This window comes from Harpegnathos saltator, unplaced genomic scaffold (assembly GCF_003227715.2).
Source record: "Harpegnathos saltator strain DR-91 unplaced genomic scaffold, Hsal_v8.6 scaffold60, whole genome shotgun sequence".
Taxonomy (NCBI): Eukaryota; Metazoa; Arthropoda; class Insecta; order Hymenoptera; family Formicidae; genus Harpegnathos; species Harpegnathos saltator.
Genome location: NW_020230427.1, coordinates 770,539 through 787,959, shown reverse-complemented (window position 1 = coordinate 787,959; position 17,421 = coordinate 770,539). Strand labels below are relative to the sequence as shown.

The 17,421-nt window shown below is 32.5% G+C and overlaps 4 protein-coding genes across 9 annotated transcripts in view; all 4 read right to left on the bottom strand.

Moving 5' to 3' along the window:
- alpha-Man-Ia (alpha-Mannosidase class I a) overlaps window positions 1-17,421 on the bottom strand; it is a 923,832-nt gene that overhangs the window by 196,137 nt on the left and 710,274 nt on the right. The window lies entirely within an intron of this gene.
- Window positions 256-1,587, bottom strand: LOC112589784 (uncharacterized). The gene is made up of 2 exons (XM_025304332.1): window positions 725-1,587; window positions 256-343 (listed from the first exon to the last, which is right to left on the bottom strand). The coding sequence occupies exons 1-2, from the start codon at window positions 920-922 to the stop codon at window positions 302-304; spliced, it is 240 nt and encodes a 79-aa protein (XP_025160117.1). The 5' UTR covers window positions 923-1,587; the 3' UTR covers window positions 256-301.
- On the bottom strand, window positions 1,692-5,264 carry LOC109503776 (uncharacterized). 4 transcript variants are annotated; one of them, XM_019841188.2, is made up of 10 exons: window positions 4,568-5,264; window positions 4,162-4,281; window positions 3,939-4,053; window positions 3,537-3,798; window positions 3,308-3,424; window positions 3,065-3,155; window positions 2,820-2,965; window positions 2,423-2,555; window positions 2,121-2,221; window positions 1,692-1,762 (listed from the first exon to the last, which is right to left on the bottom strand). In XM_019841188.2, exons 1-9 carry the CDS (start codon window positions 4,703-4,705, stop codon window positions 2,171-2,173), a joined length of 1,173 nt encoding a protein of 390 aa, XP_019696747.1. In that variant the 5' UTR covers window positions 4,706-5,264; the 3' UTR covers window positions 1,692-1,762; window positions 2,121-2,170. The 4 variants fall into 4 exon arrangements, with proteins under 4 accessions (XP_019696747.1, XP_019696743.1, XP_019696745.1 ...); XM_019841184.2 differs by having other exon boundaries at window positions 3,939-4,281; XM_019841186.2 differs by having other exon boundaries at window positions 3,065-3,131; window positions 3,939-4,281.
- On the bottom strand, window positions 10,205-17,174 carry LOC112589779 (uncharacterized). Of its 2 annotated transcripts, XM_025304315.1 has the most exons (5): window positions 14,321-17,174; window positions 11,749-11,839; window positions 11,519-11,664; window positions 11,160-11,292; window positions 10,205-11,066 (listed from the first exon to the last, which is right to left on the bottom strand). In XM_025304315.1, the coding sequence occupies exons 1-5, from the start codon at window positions 14,461-14,463 to the stop codon at window positions 11,016-11,018; spliced, it is 564 nt and encodes a 187-aa protein (XP_025160100.1). In that variant the 5' UTR covers window positions 14,464-17,174; the 3' UTR covers window positions 10,205-11,015. The 2 variants fall into 2 exon arrangements, with proteins under 2 accessions (XP_025160100.1, XP_025160099.1); XM_025304314.1 differs by having other exon boundaries at window positions 11,519-11,839.

Genomic DNA, 17,421 nt, shown 5'->3' with positions numbered 1-17,421 from the left:
TAGAATACCACAATTACTATTCTCTTACACATTATTATCATTGTGAAAAACCTTCCGTTATGAGCATATTCTTTTATAATGTTAATTTCCATTTTATCCCTCAACGAGTTCCAGTCATAGTGTATGTTATCCAACAAATGTCTCACCTGCTTGTTTTATGTATCTTTCCTTTTATTTGACCGATGATTTATTTATTTTAATATATAATTTAATCTATTCCGTGCATTATCGCAAAGTATTTAAACGAGTAATTCGTCTCATTAAACTTACACTGTTTGCCTGAATGATATAGAGGCAATATTTAACCGTGATGAAGATATTGGGTAACATGAACGATAGGACTCTGAGGAGTAAATTCACGTTGTATTGTGTTGTAATCAACACCAACAACTAAAAATAACGGCTTTTTAAATATGTCACATAAAATATTCCTTGCAAAAAGTGTATCCTGCCTAACGAAACATATGTTTCTTTATAATACAAGTAACGAAACAAAATTATTTAGAAAATTTGGAAAGTTGAGTATAATAATAACGTAAAATGTTCGTCTACGAAAATTATTCTATAAATAAATATACTATATATTGTATATAAATAAAATATATTATAAAATGTGACGAGAAAAACAGCAGGGAACGAGATAAAAATAATATGCTTTATCACGCTCGTATTTGACGCATGGCAATTGTTCAATTCGCCCGATTACTGCACACTACCCGTATACCTGCACTATAATAAATGATGTAAGAATAACAATAAACAGTACATTCTGTACTCGCACTAGACACGATTTCTGATACGGCCATAGGCCGAGTGACTTGAGGACGACTCGATTTATCTTGTAATAAGGCTTCTCGGTTGCATGCATCGTGCAAGAAAGCTGCGACGCAACTGTGCAGCTCAGAGCTTGATATTCTCTCATATAATTGACAGTGAACGTTTGCCTGAAAATTTTCTCGCGAATTACAGACGATCGATACTTTCGTTCGCCAATGATATCGTACAAAAGTGGCGATAATTTTCCGACTGCGACTCATATATTTGCGATATAAGCGACAAAATATTAAGCTCAATTGCCTCAATTTGTAATCGAGAGGGGCTGTTCTTTCTTTTATCGCGTAGACAGAAGAATGTTATTGCGCAAGCGCTCTCGTGACTTCTGTTACTCAGCAGTCAGCGGTATTTCATTCTTGTTCGGTGCGTCGTATGATACGTTTCTCAGTTCGGCTACATCAAGATACACCAATATACACATATCGGGATACATTAATTATACATTATGCATTAATTATACATAGCTACAATATCGGATAAAAATATCATCCTAAAATGTATATATGTGTGATGGCTGATGACTGATATCGTGAAACTTAATCATTGCAACAACGTGAGAAAAACGCATTTTTCTGCAGCATGGATAGTTGCGAATAAAGCAAAATGTGTGTGAATGAGATGACTTGTGAATAGACTTGTGAACTTGTCGAAACTTGTGATAAATATACGTGTGAAATAAGGATTTGGGCAAGATACTAAGTTTCATTTCGATTTAACTTGATATATTGTGGTTAAAATGAAATATAAGCCGTCAAAATGTGGTAATATATATTGTCATCAGGCATGGTTTCGATTATTTTTATTAGGCGACGCGCGTTAAGGATTGTTACACTTATACAAAATAAAATAATAATGCTCTTCTCATTTTTTGCAATAATTAGATAGAAAATTTATTGAGAACAGGAAATACTCCCAACTAGCGCATTACCTGAAAAAATGGATTAGTAAAAAATTAATAAAAAAATATGAGAATTATAACAACAGAAAATAAAACAATAAAACAAAACGGAAAAGATAAATATGTCATAATACTTTATATTTAGTAAATTTTTGTTGTTTCTGAATTCTGTGGTGAATTAGATGAATGCATCACTGTTTATTTCATTTGTAACTACTTTCGTTAAAGCACTGGATGTTAAAATTATTCTCGATATATTAGTATCGTTAATGACACGTGCAAATTTTAACACGATGACTTATAAAATGTTTATACAATTTTTCGTATAGAGCATGTTTAAGAAGATATAGTTATATATGCAATATATATAAATCCCTTTTCCTACTACCTTTATGTACGCGTTCCTAAAGCAATCACTATTCCTCCATTGTTTATTTGTTAGGATGTGCTATAAAGCATCGTAAAATATGATATTGACGTAGTTACCAGCTAAAAAAGTAAAAATAAGTCTAATGTTTATTATATTGATTATTATTACTTTCTGATTAATCTTTCACACATGTGCTGCGTGTAATAATATTATTCTTTGCGATATGCCTCGAGGATCTTAAATTAATTTTCCGTAGGAGGAAGAGAAACGACAAATGACTTCTTCTAAGAAATAAATATGTTATATTTGACAATTATTACCGTAGAAAATCCCTCTAAAGATGCTATGAAAATTCCGCCAACCATCACCGTATTAGCCTTTAGAGAATATTGCATGACAAATAACAGCATCTTTTGTATTGGCAACGGAGCCAGATACCACGTAGTATTACATCTAAAGAAATTACAAAAATAAACGATCTCATATTACGTATTTTTCACTTTTACAAATGTTTTTTCAAATATTACGTGAAATATTTGCTTTATTTAGTACTTGCTATTTAAACGAATTTAAAAACAGCATAATTTAAAAGAATTTAGCATAAATATTAATTTAGCATAAATATTAAGAAATAAAGGAAAAGAATCAACAAGAAAAATATCTTTCTGTTTCATTTTTCTCCGTCATTTGATCTACATATTTATATAAAGTACTTACACAGCAGTAAACATTCCCGCGCTGTGATCTGTAACAATTTGCCCAATAAAATTACCTATAAACATAATTGCAAAATGGCCAAACACCACTCCGCTGCTTATTATCGCATTAGATATTTCCTTTAACACTGTCACTGCAGTAAGAAACTATAATGTGAGAATATATTATATCAGTAATAATCACGCGCAGTCATATATGAATGATATTAAATATATAATATATTAAGAATGATAGTCGTTACATACTCGGAGAAGGTTGCAACTCAGAGACAACACACCGGTTCCCATCAATACGAAAAACCACTTATCCACACTATTTATTAAGAATTTGGTGAATCTTCGATAACAGGGAACATCAAAGAAAAAGAAAAAAGCATTTTCATATCCGTATGGAACGTGATAAATGTGTTTTTTAAATAAAATCTCATATGTGCACTATGCGAAAATACAAACTGTGAAATGTAAAAAATAAATCACATGAGGACTAACTGTATAGCTTTTCTCTGCATAAACACGGCACGAGTGATCCTTCGGTACATCTCGCGCGTTTTCTGATCGGTGGGAATTTCAAACGTCTGTTTAGTCACTATATTTCCGATTAAGATGCTGCAAATAATTCACTTGTAGTCAAAATAGTCATTAGTTACTCATAATTAATGCTACAGTTGAAGGATTATTTCGTTATTAGCGAGACTCGTGCATGACTGGACGCACTCACCTGGCGATTTTATAGGTAGCGCAAGAGTGCGTCAGAAACGCAAGTAGTAATGAGCCTGTCGCGACTATTGTGGAAAATCCGACCATTACGACCACGATCTCATGTATCAGATAGACGTAGAAATATTGCTGCTGGTCGAGAAACATCTCGAAATCTACCGTAATCTTGCGTGGGCGAGATACGTTCATCGGTGCGATGACGTCAAGAATAACCGGCAGCATCTCGACAATTATAAGAACCACTCCACCGAATGTTAGGACAGCTTGAGTAAAAATATTAAAAGTATGCGGTGAAATAACGCGGATTTTCTTTCCTCTGAAGTGAGGATAAAGTAAGTGATTTATAAATAGAAAACACATCCCAAAAGAAAAGAAATCGCAAAATTCGTAGTTTATAACTTACAGACTAGAATCAACGAAATTGTACGAGACCCAACGGCATATTTCTCCAATATTCGCATTTCGCTGTCTTCGACTGTATTCCAATCCATCTTGATTTGTTCCAACAGTTGTTTTATCTGCCGTTTGAACAACGACTGCTTTACATATCCCCTTTGCTCACAGAAACACGAAATTCGCACACGGTGCAAGAATCCCGTGTAAATAAAACCGCAAGTGGTACTCACTTCATTAGTATTGAAGTAAAAGCAATTGTAAAATATAAAATATGCGAAACTGGGCAGAATGTACGAAAATATGTTAATCACATCTCCAAAGTCGCACTTTGTCGTTAAAAATACTGTAAGCTGCAACGGATAAATGAGCGACGAACATATCGAATCCGTGCAACGATCCAAAGGTAAATTTTCAACCCCTTGCGTTGACGATTTAATTGACTCTAGTACGAGGGATATGTGAGCCTACTTAACTTCAAAAGTTCAGAGAAAGCAAAAGCATGTATTACATTAAATATCTGGGACACGACAGACGAATTTCGGCTTGTATATAATAGAATGTCAGGTCGTCAGTTAGACGCTAAGCTTCTCAACGCAAGGTATTAAAGTTGTCTTATGAGAATGAATCGAAAAATACCTGAAACAATATAAACGAAATGTATGCACTGAAAAAGAATACCGTTTGTAAAATACTCGGCTTCTGATACGGCCACAAGCCAATTTTCGTTAACATAATTCGATAAATGTCGTAGTAGCGTTGACCGGCGAAGACCATTTTGCACCGCAGACGAAACGGTTCTGCGGGCGCTGCAGAATTATCGCTGATGATTTCCTCCTCGCGTGGTATTCAGACTTGATTAATTATTAAATTTCAACTGGTTATTTTTCCCGTATTTTTTTCTTTTCTTTCATTTTCGCGAGATTCTCCTTGTCGGCGGTTATAATTTGGTAATTTTATACAGTTACGGCAGATACTTACGCAAATTTCACCGATCGATCAAATTGCGAGTAATACAGTCGTGCTATGTTAGAATTGCTCGCCGATTAAAGTTAATTGCAGGCAAATTAGACGAAAATACGTCTTGTGTCTTTGCAATTCTCATATTTCGGACTTACGTAGTTTAACGCGTCTTTGCGCAAGCGTAGTTCTCACGTTCAGACGTCATTCTTTCGCCGAGCTGAACTGTCTATTTCGGGACGACGAAGACGCACGTTCACGCGATATAAAGACGTGAGTTATTTCCGCTATTTCTAGATTGAGTCAATTTCTTTTCGTTGCCTGTGTGTTGAATTATATGGACACTTTTATGGTATATTTTATTTGTATATGAGGAAATGTTAAATATTTTTCCCGCTACGATCGTGGAAGACAACACTGAAAGTCTGAACGTGTTATTTTTATACGTATATTGGCTGAAGCGTCTTTTACATATTTCTTGTTGTCTCAAATCACTTTACAATCATACGTTCTAATGTATTAAATTACATTGAGACATATTAAATGACGTGATTTAAAACGGCAAGTAATAAAGAAAGCTTCAACCAATTACACGTTCATATGTATTAAAGTAACATATGCGGCTTCTTCTGTATATTCGTCTTAATCTAGAAAGAGATTGCAATGAACTTGGCTCGCAGAATTAAATGTGCGAGTCTACCGTACACAAAATACAACGTGTATGTGGGTAAGTTGGTTATTGTTTTCAAAATTGACGATTAGTTCTCTTTTTTTCTCTCTCTATCAAGACAAAGGTACACAGCAAACTTGAATATATTATTTTGATATAGATGAGCGTGTAATTGGTTGAGGCTTCCTTTACATATTTTTAATCATCTTAATCTCGCGTCATTTAGTGTGTCTAAATATATTAAATGACGTGATTTGGGACGATCAGAAACATGTAAGAAATATGTAAAGAAACCTTTAACCAATTACGCTTATGCGTGTCAAAATAACACATTCAGATTTACAGTGGATGTATGCAGTTTTCTTACGAAGTCGCTAGTTGTAAAATGCTCAACAAGATGATTCTTGAGGTGCTATAGACAATGACATCTTTTTATATAAAGTTTTAAATACAAATGTCAATAAGTAATAATATCTCTGATTATCGTATTTGTGATAATCGATACACCATTATCAGTGTTCGAATCTTTGTTTGCACAAAAATAATTGTAGATAAATATCTGCGCGATGTCTTCTCGTTAACGTAGAAAGAATAAATTACTGTGAAGTAAGATAGCGATGTAAACAACTGAAATAATATTTAACAATAGACATAATAGCGTATAAATCATGAATTGTGCAAATTATACGAAAGCTGTGGTTTTAATGAAAATTTTGGTATTTCTAGTAAATTTTCCTTTTTGAATAATTTATAAGCATCGCTTTTTGCTGCGCGTATTACTGTAGTGAAACCTCCAACGATGTTACAAACAACTTACTGGCTTTATATGTTTTGTCGTTCTATGCATTATAAATAGTAGCATCTTTTACGATTGCAGCGGAGCGGTATACCACAAAATGTTGTACTTGCGATATTTTAATTCATAATTATTATGTAAATTAATAATTATTGCGTAGCACAAATAATCTCGTAATATTATATCTTCTTATATCTTGCATCATTTTTTCTATAAAATATTTGATGGTTACATATGTGCGTATAATAGCACGAAAAAGACAAACTGTGATATTGATATTTCTACATAGAGAAAAATATACTCCTTTGGATTTAACAAATTTTATTGCATCCAAACAAATTTAATATATTTGGAATGATTCAAAGAAACTACATTTCGATTATTAAATTCGATCGTTAGACTTTTCAAAGAATATATATCTTCATTTTAAATAAAATATTTATTTCAGATAAAAGGCATATTTTCTTTCATTCATATTATATTTCATTCAAATTTCATTCAATTATTATTTCATAGAAAATATCTGAAAGAAATGTATTGCTTCATTCAAATAATTGGCTTATTTTATTAAAACAATTTTTTATGGTGTTTACACAACTTTTTTTATTTAAACAAATTTTGTTATTAAATAGAATAATTGTATTATTTCATTAAAACAGTTTTACTGTTCTCTCTTAAATCAATAATTATTAATCTTTTTAAGCAATTTTTTATAAAATTATAAATTATTGATATCTTTTAACTTTATAAGTTGCATTGTGCGCGCCTATAAAACTAAATAGTCTGTTGAATAATCGTTTTTGTTAATGTTTTATTAATGACTACGTAACTAATTTCAGTCAAAAGTTATAATGATTGTTCTAAAAAAAAAAAAAACATACAAGTATCCCCTACGTATTTTAATGAATTTGAAATATGCAATAATCTAGACCAAAATAAGGAATACGAATTTTTCTATATAATATGTATATGCTCAGCCTTTTAAGGAGTGAAACGTTCCTTTATGAAAAATCGGTATTTTTTTTTAGAGCAAGTATCATCAAAAGTATAGAAAGGATAGAAAAATATTCAGATAAAAATTTAATAGTTTGAGGAGTACTGTATAACAGCGTTTCCAGTTTAAAAAAAGTTTAAATTTTATTTTAAACATACCCCATTTACGAATTTTTTATAATCTAAAAATTTTTTTTCTACCAAATGAGAGTATATTTTATGCCGAATCCAGCCATATACAATAATGCTATACGTATAACTGTAACGTTATACGTATAACTGTAACATTATACAATAATGCTATACATATAACTGCCTACGTCACTCGATACATATACGCAACATGTTCTCTTCAAATTTCTTCATAGTAAGAGATGATTAGTATTGACATGCAGAATATGTAATCATAAAACAACAATATATAACAACAACAACAATAATAATACTAATTATTTTATGTACAACAATTGTTAAGAAATGTATATTCAAGACGTTCTATGGCAACATCTATGTGTTCCAGATTCTACTAAAGCCCTCCCTCTTCTTTGTCTTGTGTGTAACTCTTTTTAAGCCATGTTGTGTTCGCTCTCTAAAACCCGTCATAACGTTTTGTTCTATCGTTTCTTTTCTTGGATTGTAAACCTTATTGAATATACATAAAGGTGCAATGTATCTCTGTGTCATTACATTCATTTTAATCCTCAACAACAATAGTCATATATTCCTATATTTTGTCTTTACAAGAAAGTATATATATGCTCTCAGAAAATGAAATTTTATTTACGAAAAGTCTATATATTTATTTTTATAGTGTGCTATAAAATACTACGACTAACTACTACGACGGGAGTGATATACGTAGTTGCAAACTCGGTCATATTTATTAACGTGATATAAATGTGGAAAAATATTCGATGTGTACATTAACATTATTAGATTATACATAGCCTTATTTATTTAATTCATAATACATTTTGATATGTGTGGCGATATAATTATATGAAGCGTGAACTTTGATATATTTCTATGAGATTTCAATGAGAAGCGTTTCATCAGTAGTTATTACATTATAATATATATATTATTAAAATTTTATTATATATTGTACAATTACTTTCTCTATTATCAAAGTTTAATAAATGTAAGAAGAATATTCCAGTGGTTATACCATACGACTTCGTGTCCTGACTACTGGTCTGAGTTGGAGATGTTGTATGATGGAAAGTTATATTAATAAGGTGCATGAAATAAATTTGAATCGTAATAATAGAGAATATCAACCTAAAGGGTTTGATGAAGGAATTTATCTTCCAGAAATGCTGAATGTATTGAAATATTTAAAGACAACTATTAAAGTCGTACATAGACGTCCGCAACATACAGAAGAGAAATATCAGAATGAAAATAATTTTACAATATTGACGTAAATAATTTTGGACGAAAAATGATTATATAAAAGAAAGAATGTAAAAAGAATGTAAATATAGTAATACTTTTAGATTTAGTAATAAAACTTTATGTTCGCGACGCTATTTTAAAATTGCAGTGTTCAATATACTACCAGTTTTCACCACCAAAATTTAGAAACATAATTAAAAATGCATGGTAATAAAGTGATTATATAGAAAAAAAATCATCAAAATTTGAAACATCTGTAGACTTTTGTTAAGAAAAAATTTAATAAGGAAAACGACATATATAGTAGTATTGTTATAATTACTTGAGCTTGGTATTGTAAGAAACCGCTTAGTATTTAATCTTTCTTTTATGATCATCACATGTGTAAATATATATGAACCATAAATATTATAATAACAGCAGCAGTTTTTGCGTTCGCAATGAGGCTGCATACAATGGTACATTGTAGCTGTTATGTTTTTGCTTCTTTTAACATATTCTTCACAAAGTCGATTATAGACAAGGGAAAATTTGAAAACCATTGCGCAATATATTAGATGCCGAACTTAATTTTCGACTCTCACGAATAGATGACACTAGCTACGAATGTTATGACTGACAGCTCAAAAAAAAGTTTGACATTTCCAAAAAGCTTGATTTTCCATAAAATTCAGTACACAACTCATTTCATTCGATAGAAAATTGAGTGATAAAGAGATTTTTCAACAAGTGTTTCTTCACTATTATGGTTTGAAGAAAAACCCTTTTGAAATTCATGGATTGCTCAGTGAAGCTTATAATGATGTTGCTCCATCGAAAACAACTTGCAAAGGATGGTTTTAACAATTTAAAAGTGGTGATTTTAATATGAAAGACAAACAATGAATATTGTTTGTCTTTCATATTAAAATTGATTATATAATTAATTATATAATTAATTTTAATATAATTAATTTTAATTTAATATAATTTTAATTTAATATAAATAATTATATAATTAATTATATAATTAATTATATAATTAATTATAAAATTAATTATATTCAGATTAACCAAAAAATGTTTAAAGACGCCGAATTGCAAGCATTATTGAAAGAAAATCTACTTCAAACGACCAAAGAATTAGTAGAAGCATTACATGTCATCAACGGCATTATTTCCAAATGTTTACATGCTATGAGAAAAATTTATAAAACATATAAAACAGGAAAATGGGTGCCACACAAATTGGCTGATACTGCAATTTCTAATCGTCTTTTCATTGCTTGTTATTTGTTCACAAGCAGTGTTGGGGGCATTTATTCCTTCTGCAACCTCCTGCGCATGCGTCAATTACGTCACGCGTGTAGCTGCTTCACATACTCGTGATGTATTGTGTGAATATTGGAGGTTTTTGTGGAGCCCAAATCATATCTATTTCCATTTTTTTTTCTATATAGGCTGCGTTCCGCTATTCATTGCCAGCACTGAAAATCTATAGTATACGTAACATAAATGATGTATTTTCAATATTGGCAGTGAATATGGGAACGCAATCATAATTCTGTATTATACTACATTGGTTTCGCCCTAAGAGCGCCCTATTGTATATTTAAGTACGAGTCTATCAAAACTTGTGACGTAGTTGACGCTTGCATAGGAGGTTACGGAGGGAATAAATGCCCCCACTGCTCGCAAGGTATAAGAAAGAGAATTTTTGTGGCAAATTGTGATTGGCAATGAAAAATAGATCTATTATGATAATCCGAAATGCAAAAAATTCTGGACTAACCTGGATCAATTTCGATGCCTAAATGGAATATTTATAGTCACAACGTAATGTTGTATTTGGTGGAAACAGGAAGGGACGTAGTGTGAAACGTACCATGAGCTACTGAAATCAAATGAAACAGTCACAGACGACCGCTACCAATGATAATTGAAACATTTGAACGAGTAATTGATGCAAAAAAGACATGAAGAACAACGTAAGAAAAACGTGTTTCTCAACAACATGGAATAGTTGCAAATATAGCAAAATGTAAGTTAATCTGATAACGAAATTTCGTAACTTTTATATTACAGTACAAAAACCGAATAAGCAGTTAGGTAGAACGCAACATTTCAACTTGATTTATTTATTTTGTGATACTCTGTTATTTATTTCAGATTGTACAATATCGTATAGAGTTTGAATATTTCTAAATCAGACAATGATAACTTTTATATAATATCGCGAGGTGCACGTCACTATAAATTGACTATAAATATCTCTGTTATAATTTATATTTTTATTGAATAGCGTGAAGTACTGAGAAGTACGATACTGATAACTTTGAGAGCTGAAACATATAAGGTTTTTCTTTTATTTATACAATACTTTAAGCCCACAAGATAACGATTTTTTATGATATATTTGCATCAGCATTCACTACCATTGTGAAACTCTCATATGAAGCATCCAATATACCACCTAACGAAATATAAAAATTTTTACTATTTTTTTGTAGTAAAAACAGCAGTAATTTTTGTACACTTAAAGAAGCTGTATACCATGGTAAGTTGCATCTGTAAATTAAAAATAATAAGTATAGTTACTCGCTTTGGAAAACGTTTTCGAGAATTTCGAGCCCTTATATTCTCCGTTAAATGTAAAAATAATAAATTTTGCTTCCGTCATGGTGTTTAGTTCAAAATACGTTTATATACAAACGAATAGACAGTATTCGGAATTATTCTATCGCTATAATATGCAGGATAACTTTCTTGAAACTTTCGAAACAAGAATACTCACATTATATTGAAGATTTCGGCATTAATATTTGTAATTTGTTGACCGATAAGGTTACCAAGGAACATATAAAAAAAGTGAAAGAAAATAACAAAAGATGTTGTCATTATTTCAATTATTTCCTTGGGCGCTGTTATCGCTTTAAGAAGCTGTGATGTTAAACGTACGATTAAAGAGATATTTACTTGATTATTCTGGAAAAAATAGATGGTATAAAATATCGTATTACTTACACGAAATAGATTGATTGACAAAGACACCACACCGATTACAATTAAAAAGAGAAGCGACCTTCGCAAATTTAGCAATAAAATTTCGCAAAACCTTCAACAGAAAATTCTCATATCATACATTATGCTACATTCTGTAAAGATAAAATTATTCTTTTCGCGTTTAATCCAAGAATTTTATAAGATACTTTTTATAAAATGTTGACGCGGAATAATTAATAATAATCAATAACTAAAAAATAATATTAAGTACAATACTATTATACAGAGTGTCTCAGACTATCCGAACAATCTTTTGTGAAGACTTAGAGCGGGTGGAAGCGAATATGGGACAACAGTCCCATATCGTTTTGCGAAATTTGTAATAATTATCGAAAAATTAATGTTCAAAGGTGAAAGCGGAGCCAAGTGGCACAGGAAAAGCATTCAAACCACTTAAATCGGCGCTCCTATGTCTCATCACACTTCGCCTAGTATCGCGTCAATGACCGATATACAGTTGCGATTATAATTACGAGATCATTTTATAAGACAGCAAAAATGGTTTAATCTGAAACATGATAAGTATCTGTGATAAAAAAATAATGGAAAAATAGAAAGCGATAAAAACCGATGAGAGAATATATTTGTTTTCTGTCGCAATCTATTATTTCATTATGTCGGAAGGAATCCGAAAGAAATATTAACGAAATTGTACATTCACGATTGATTCTTTATATTCATTTATCGTATCTTATTAGAGAATTGTACCATGCGCGAAATATTTAGTCATAACGTATTACGATCTTTGTAATAAGATGAATAGAGAAATCCACTTTTGATGTAACAACTTCGGATAGATTACGATTACTTCCATCGTAATTTTGTTAGGGATATCCAAAAGTTTCCATCGTTCACGTATAGATGGCATTGTGAATTATTTATAGGAAAGCTGCGACGCATTTTTGTTGGATCATATCAGTATTGGTCAACTTAGACAGAAACTGAGGCATAATAAGCCATAGTGATTGACATAAATATTTCTAATTCATATGAAGATGGAAGTCAATAAGACCCATATTTGTCATTATATGCTTTTTTATTTCATCAGCGCAAAAAAGCCGAAGCAAACAAAATCATTTACGAAACTTATGGTGAGGAAATGGTAGCTAAGAAATCATGTCGTGAGTGGTTTCGACGCTTTAAAAGTGATGATTTTGACTTGAAAGACAAGAAGCGTGCCGAGCGACTGCAAGAAATGAGTTCGGATGACTTGGTAGCAACATTGTAAGAATATTCGATTCAATCGAGTATAGAATTTGCGAAAAAGTTACATATTGATCAGAGCATTGTAATTCGACGCTTGCATGAGATGGAGAAAATTTCGAAGGAAGGAAAATGGATTCCCCACGAATTATTCGAGAACGCTATTGCCACTAACGCCGCGTCACTATTTGCTTTTCGCTGCTGAATAGACACAAACAAAAATGGATTTATTATAACAATCTGAATCGCAAAAGATCGTGCGTAAATCCCGGCAAAACCTTCTACGTCACAGTCAAAATGAAATACCCATGGTCATAAGATCTTTCTATGTATCTGGTAAAATATGTAAGAAATGCTGTATTTATGAGTTATAAAAACCACCTCACTATCAGCGCGGAATTATACAGTCGACAATTGAAGTAGTTGAATGAACAATTAATCGAGTATATTTGCCGGCCATATTTTGCGAAAAGCAAAACAAAGTGATTCTTCTACACGACAATGCTAGGCCTCATGTTGTATTGACGACCCAAAAAACTTTAATGGAATTGCAATGGGAAGTCCTACCAACCCGGGATATTCTCTAGATATTGCCCCATTGGATTTTCACTTATTTCGTTCTATGCAGCACAGTCTGTCTGGTACACGATTTCGCAATGTTGAGGAAATGCAACAATTCATCAATAACTTCAATTCATTCTAAGAGCAAAGAGTTCTTTTATCGTAATATCCATGTTTTGCCTAAAAGATGTCAAAAAATAGTAGATAATGCCAGAAAATATTTTGAGTAAAGATACTATATCATTTATAATAATAGTAATAAAAAAGTGCGTTAAACACGATGGAAACTTTTGTATACTCCTAATAACTGTTGCCGGCACGCAGCGAGGAGAATGCGCCACTACTTGTTTTACCGTGCGCCAGCAACAGTCGCTAGATCGACTGGGCGGTGCTGTGGCCCGAACAACGTTCGTCCAATACCATCTTGACGCGCGCACATTCGTCGAATTTCTGTAATTAAAAACTCGATAACTATTGCACTTATCGCAAATGATATGGGACTTTTATGTTTGACTTAATCCGCTCCATGTCTCCATGAATTCCTCTTGTGAGTTAAGGGATAACCTGTATGTGTGTGTGTGTGTGTGTATATGTGTTGTGGAATTAATTAATATTTAATTTGACGAAAACATATTCTTAGTTTGCATGCGAATGCCAGAATATATCTGATGTAAATTTGAAGCAAAATTAAATTTGAACAGATGATGATTAATAGTTTGTTGCGTGAAAGCTCGGCACAAGATATTTTCACAGTTTAAATTATACAAACAGAAAAGCCCTTCGATGAATGATGACTGCGCAAATCAGTCTGTCGCGAATTACGTGCTGCCTTTGCGGATTAGGGATTCGCAATACGTCCTTGTCCATTGTGCTTTCCATCCGATAGCTGAAAACGTAACATTTATATTGCATATCGCTTGATTCTTCCGGATTTGATTATTTCGAATTCTCACTTGGCCACTTTAAACAACGCACAAGCGTGTAAAGCGTAACCGTAAAGTGTTACACTGGTACTTGTCCCTGTGACCAATCCTAAGCATATGGAAACCGTCAAATGTAACATTATTATGTAACAATACTTGGACTGATCCACGAAGTACTCCACTGCAAAGTATAGATTTTCCATCCGACTCACATTCACAGGCGAAATAATGTCACAAATTATTGGCATAATGTTACATATTGTGGCTGTTATTATGGCAAGACAGAGACAAACTGAGAAATATCAAGTTACATCAGTGTTTTAATAAATTAGTTCGGTTAATAATACTACAAGCAATTAATACAATCAGGCACATTATGTGGGATTAAAACATCTGTATTGCTGTATTAATACTTTCGTAGCCTAAGCAAAATGATATTAAGGACAAAAAAGACATCATAGTACTATTAATACAAGTGTAAACATATTTTCCCTGTTGACCTCTTATCCTATATCGTGTGAGATTCGTGATATCCTTTGTGAGCCAAACATAAAAAACACGAGTCAGACTCGTGGTATGTATATCGGGCCAAATATAAGAAGTACGAATAAGAATTATCGTATGTTTTGCGAATCAAACATAAGAAATACAAGTGAGACTCGTGGTTCAATTTTTACATATTCTGGTTAATGTTCTACGTCTGCGATTTGCGTTTTGCGACTTTACGATTTATGTGACTCGACATTACAGATGTAATTTGTATTTTCCGGTTTTATCACCGACTTTGGCACATGCTGTTGCAACTTACATCATAGTGCAAGGGATTAAATTAATTATGAAAGAGAAAAGCATAATGTAGAACTGAGTGCGACATTAAAACCGTATCAAATTGATCAGAACCACGAATCATTACGAATACTGACAATGTGTGCGCGCATGTGCGTAAACCAGATAATATTGAATAAACGTAAACGATGAAGTGTAATTATTACTACAATTATGCTAAGCATTAACTTGCTATAATTGCAATAAATGTGCAATAAATGTGCACGTGTACAAATTAGCCCGTAATCGATGCTCACATAGAAATATTTCCGTAAACTGTTTCGCCAAGTTGGTGTAATCGTTCATTATATCGAGTTCTGCTTTATTCTTGAAAAACTTCCAATCCTGATACATATTTCCATGATTTCTTTTATCTGTAGCAAACAAACGAGCCTCATGACACGTTCGGACGAACAAAGCGAGGTAACTCGTCGTCAACTTACCGTGTCGGATTTTAAATGGTACAAGTGATATATGTACAACTCGAAAATAGTGACGAAAATGAAAGAGAACACCTTAATCAATAAGTCCATGGTGCACTCGTGAGTGATGAGCACCGCCAACTAAAAACGATAATTACGTCGACAACGACGCGCGTTGATAGCACTTCTCGCATCCGGACCGAAGTACGCGAAGAGCACAAGAACGCGTGATACCTGAACGAATAGCGTCGAGAAGTACATGATCGTCATGAAGATAGCCTGGATGCATGCCCATTTCGAGTCCTGATAGGGCCACAGCCCGAGTAACTTGAGTAGGATACGATTGAACTTGTAATAACGGTCCTCCACCGACATATTCTACAAGAAGCTCGACGAGCGAATGAAAGAAGGGAAAAATTTCGAGGAGAACAATATTTCGCTATGATACCGATTATCGCAATAGAAATGTATTTTCGACCTAGATATTAACTAGATAAATAATCCGCGGAAATATCGTGAAAGTGCATTATCGCCAAATTACTAAATAACGGCAATAATATAGTGCATCTTCGTGATCGCACGATGAAAAAGTGAGGGGAACGCTTGTGAAAGGGAGTACTTGTGATACCGATCGATAAACAATCAACCTCCGTGGTAAAACGAAAGCAATAGCGGCGGGAATTAACGTAATTACGAGTTTTTCTTCTGAACGATACCTTCGGCGAAAATATATTTCACCGTATCGATTTCCTCACGCGAGTAGCATTTTTGCGCAGTTAGTCGTGTGACGTGCTAGCATTACGAACTTTCACCTTCAGCATTGACGGGGCAGTTTCAACAGGCAGAGATGCGTTTTGTGTTCTCTGTTAAACGCATCAATTGTAACAATAGAGTACCTAACAAGCACAAGTTTACATTTGGTAGCCTCAAGCAAATTTTCTCGTTCGATAAGCGATGGGTGTGATTTATTAGTCTCGTCATCACCGTACGACACATGGTATAAATCTTTCATCCATAAACATAAGGTGAGACAGAAAATACATTGAAAAATCATTTATTCATTTTATTGAAACGGAAATTAAATTCACTTCATGCACTGTCAGTTTCATTACGTCTGTAAGTAGTATGTAATAAAAGTAATAACAATATTCGATATCGAACAATCATTTTCCAAAAGCTAATCTTATAAAATCGATTAGTAATATTTTTGCTACTGTTCACGTCTTTACTGCATGACATAAATCATATTGAAATATGATATTTCCAAAGTTGTAAGCTGAAACATGCATTCATTTACATTTAACATATCGAACATGCTATTGTAATTAGTAATGAGAAACTCTCAATACCGTTACAAAATCTTCATATAAAACATCGAAAGTGCTGGCGATAAACAAATGGGCGACTTTGTTATCCTTTTGCAATAGAAATAACATTAATTTTTGTATATTCAGAGAAATTGAGTATTATTTTCAATTATACCTGCAAATATACAGAAGTAAGAATACATGTTCATATTGGCATGCACTTTTCAGAATTTTGAAGATTTTATATTTTGATAAAACGTGGGAATTATTTTATACTTTAGACTTGGTAATAAAACATTATGTTCGCGACACTATTTTAAAATTGCAGTCTCTAATATATTAGGTCAATCGGAAAGTTCCGTCCGTTTTCTTGCAAAACGTATAGCTTTATTT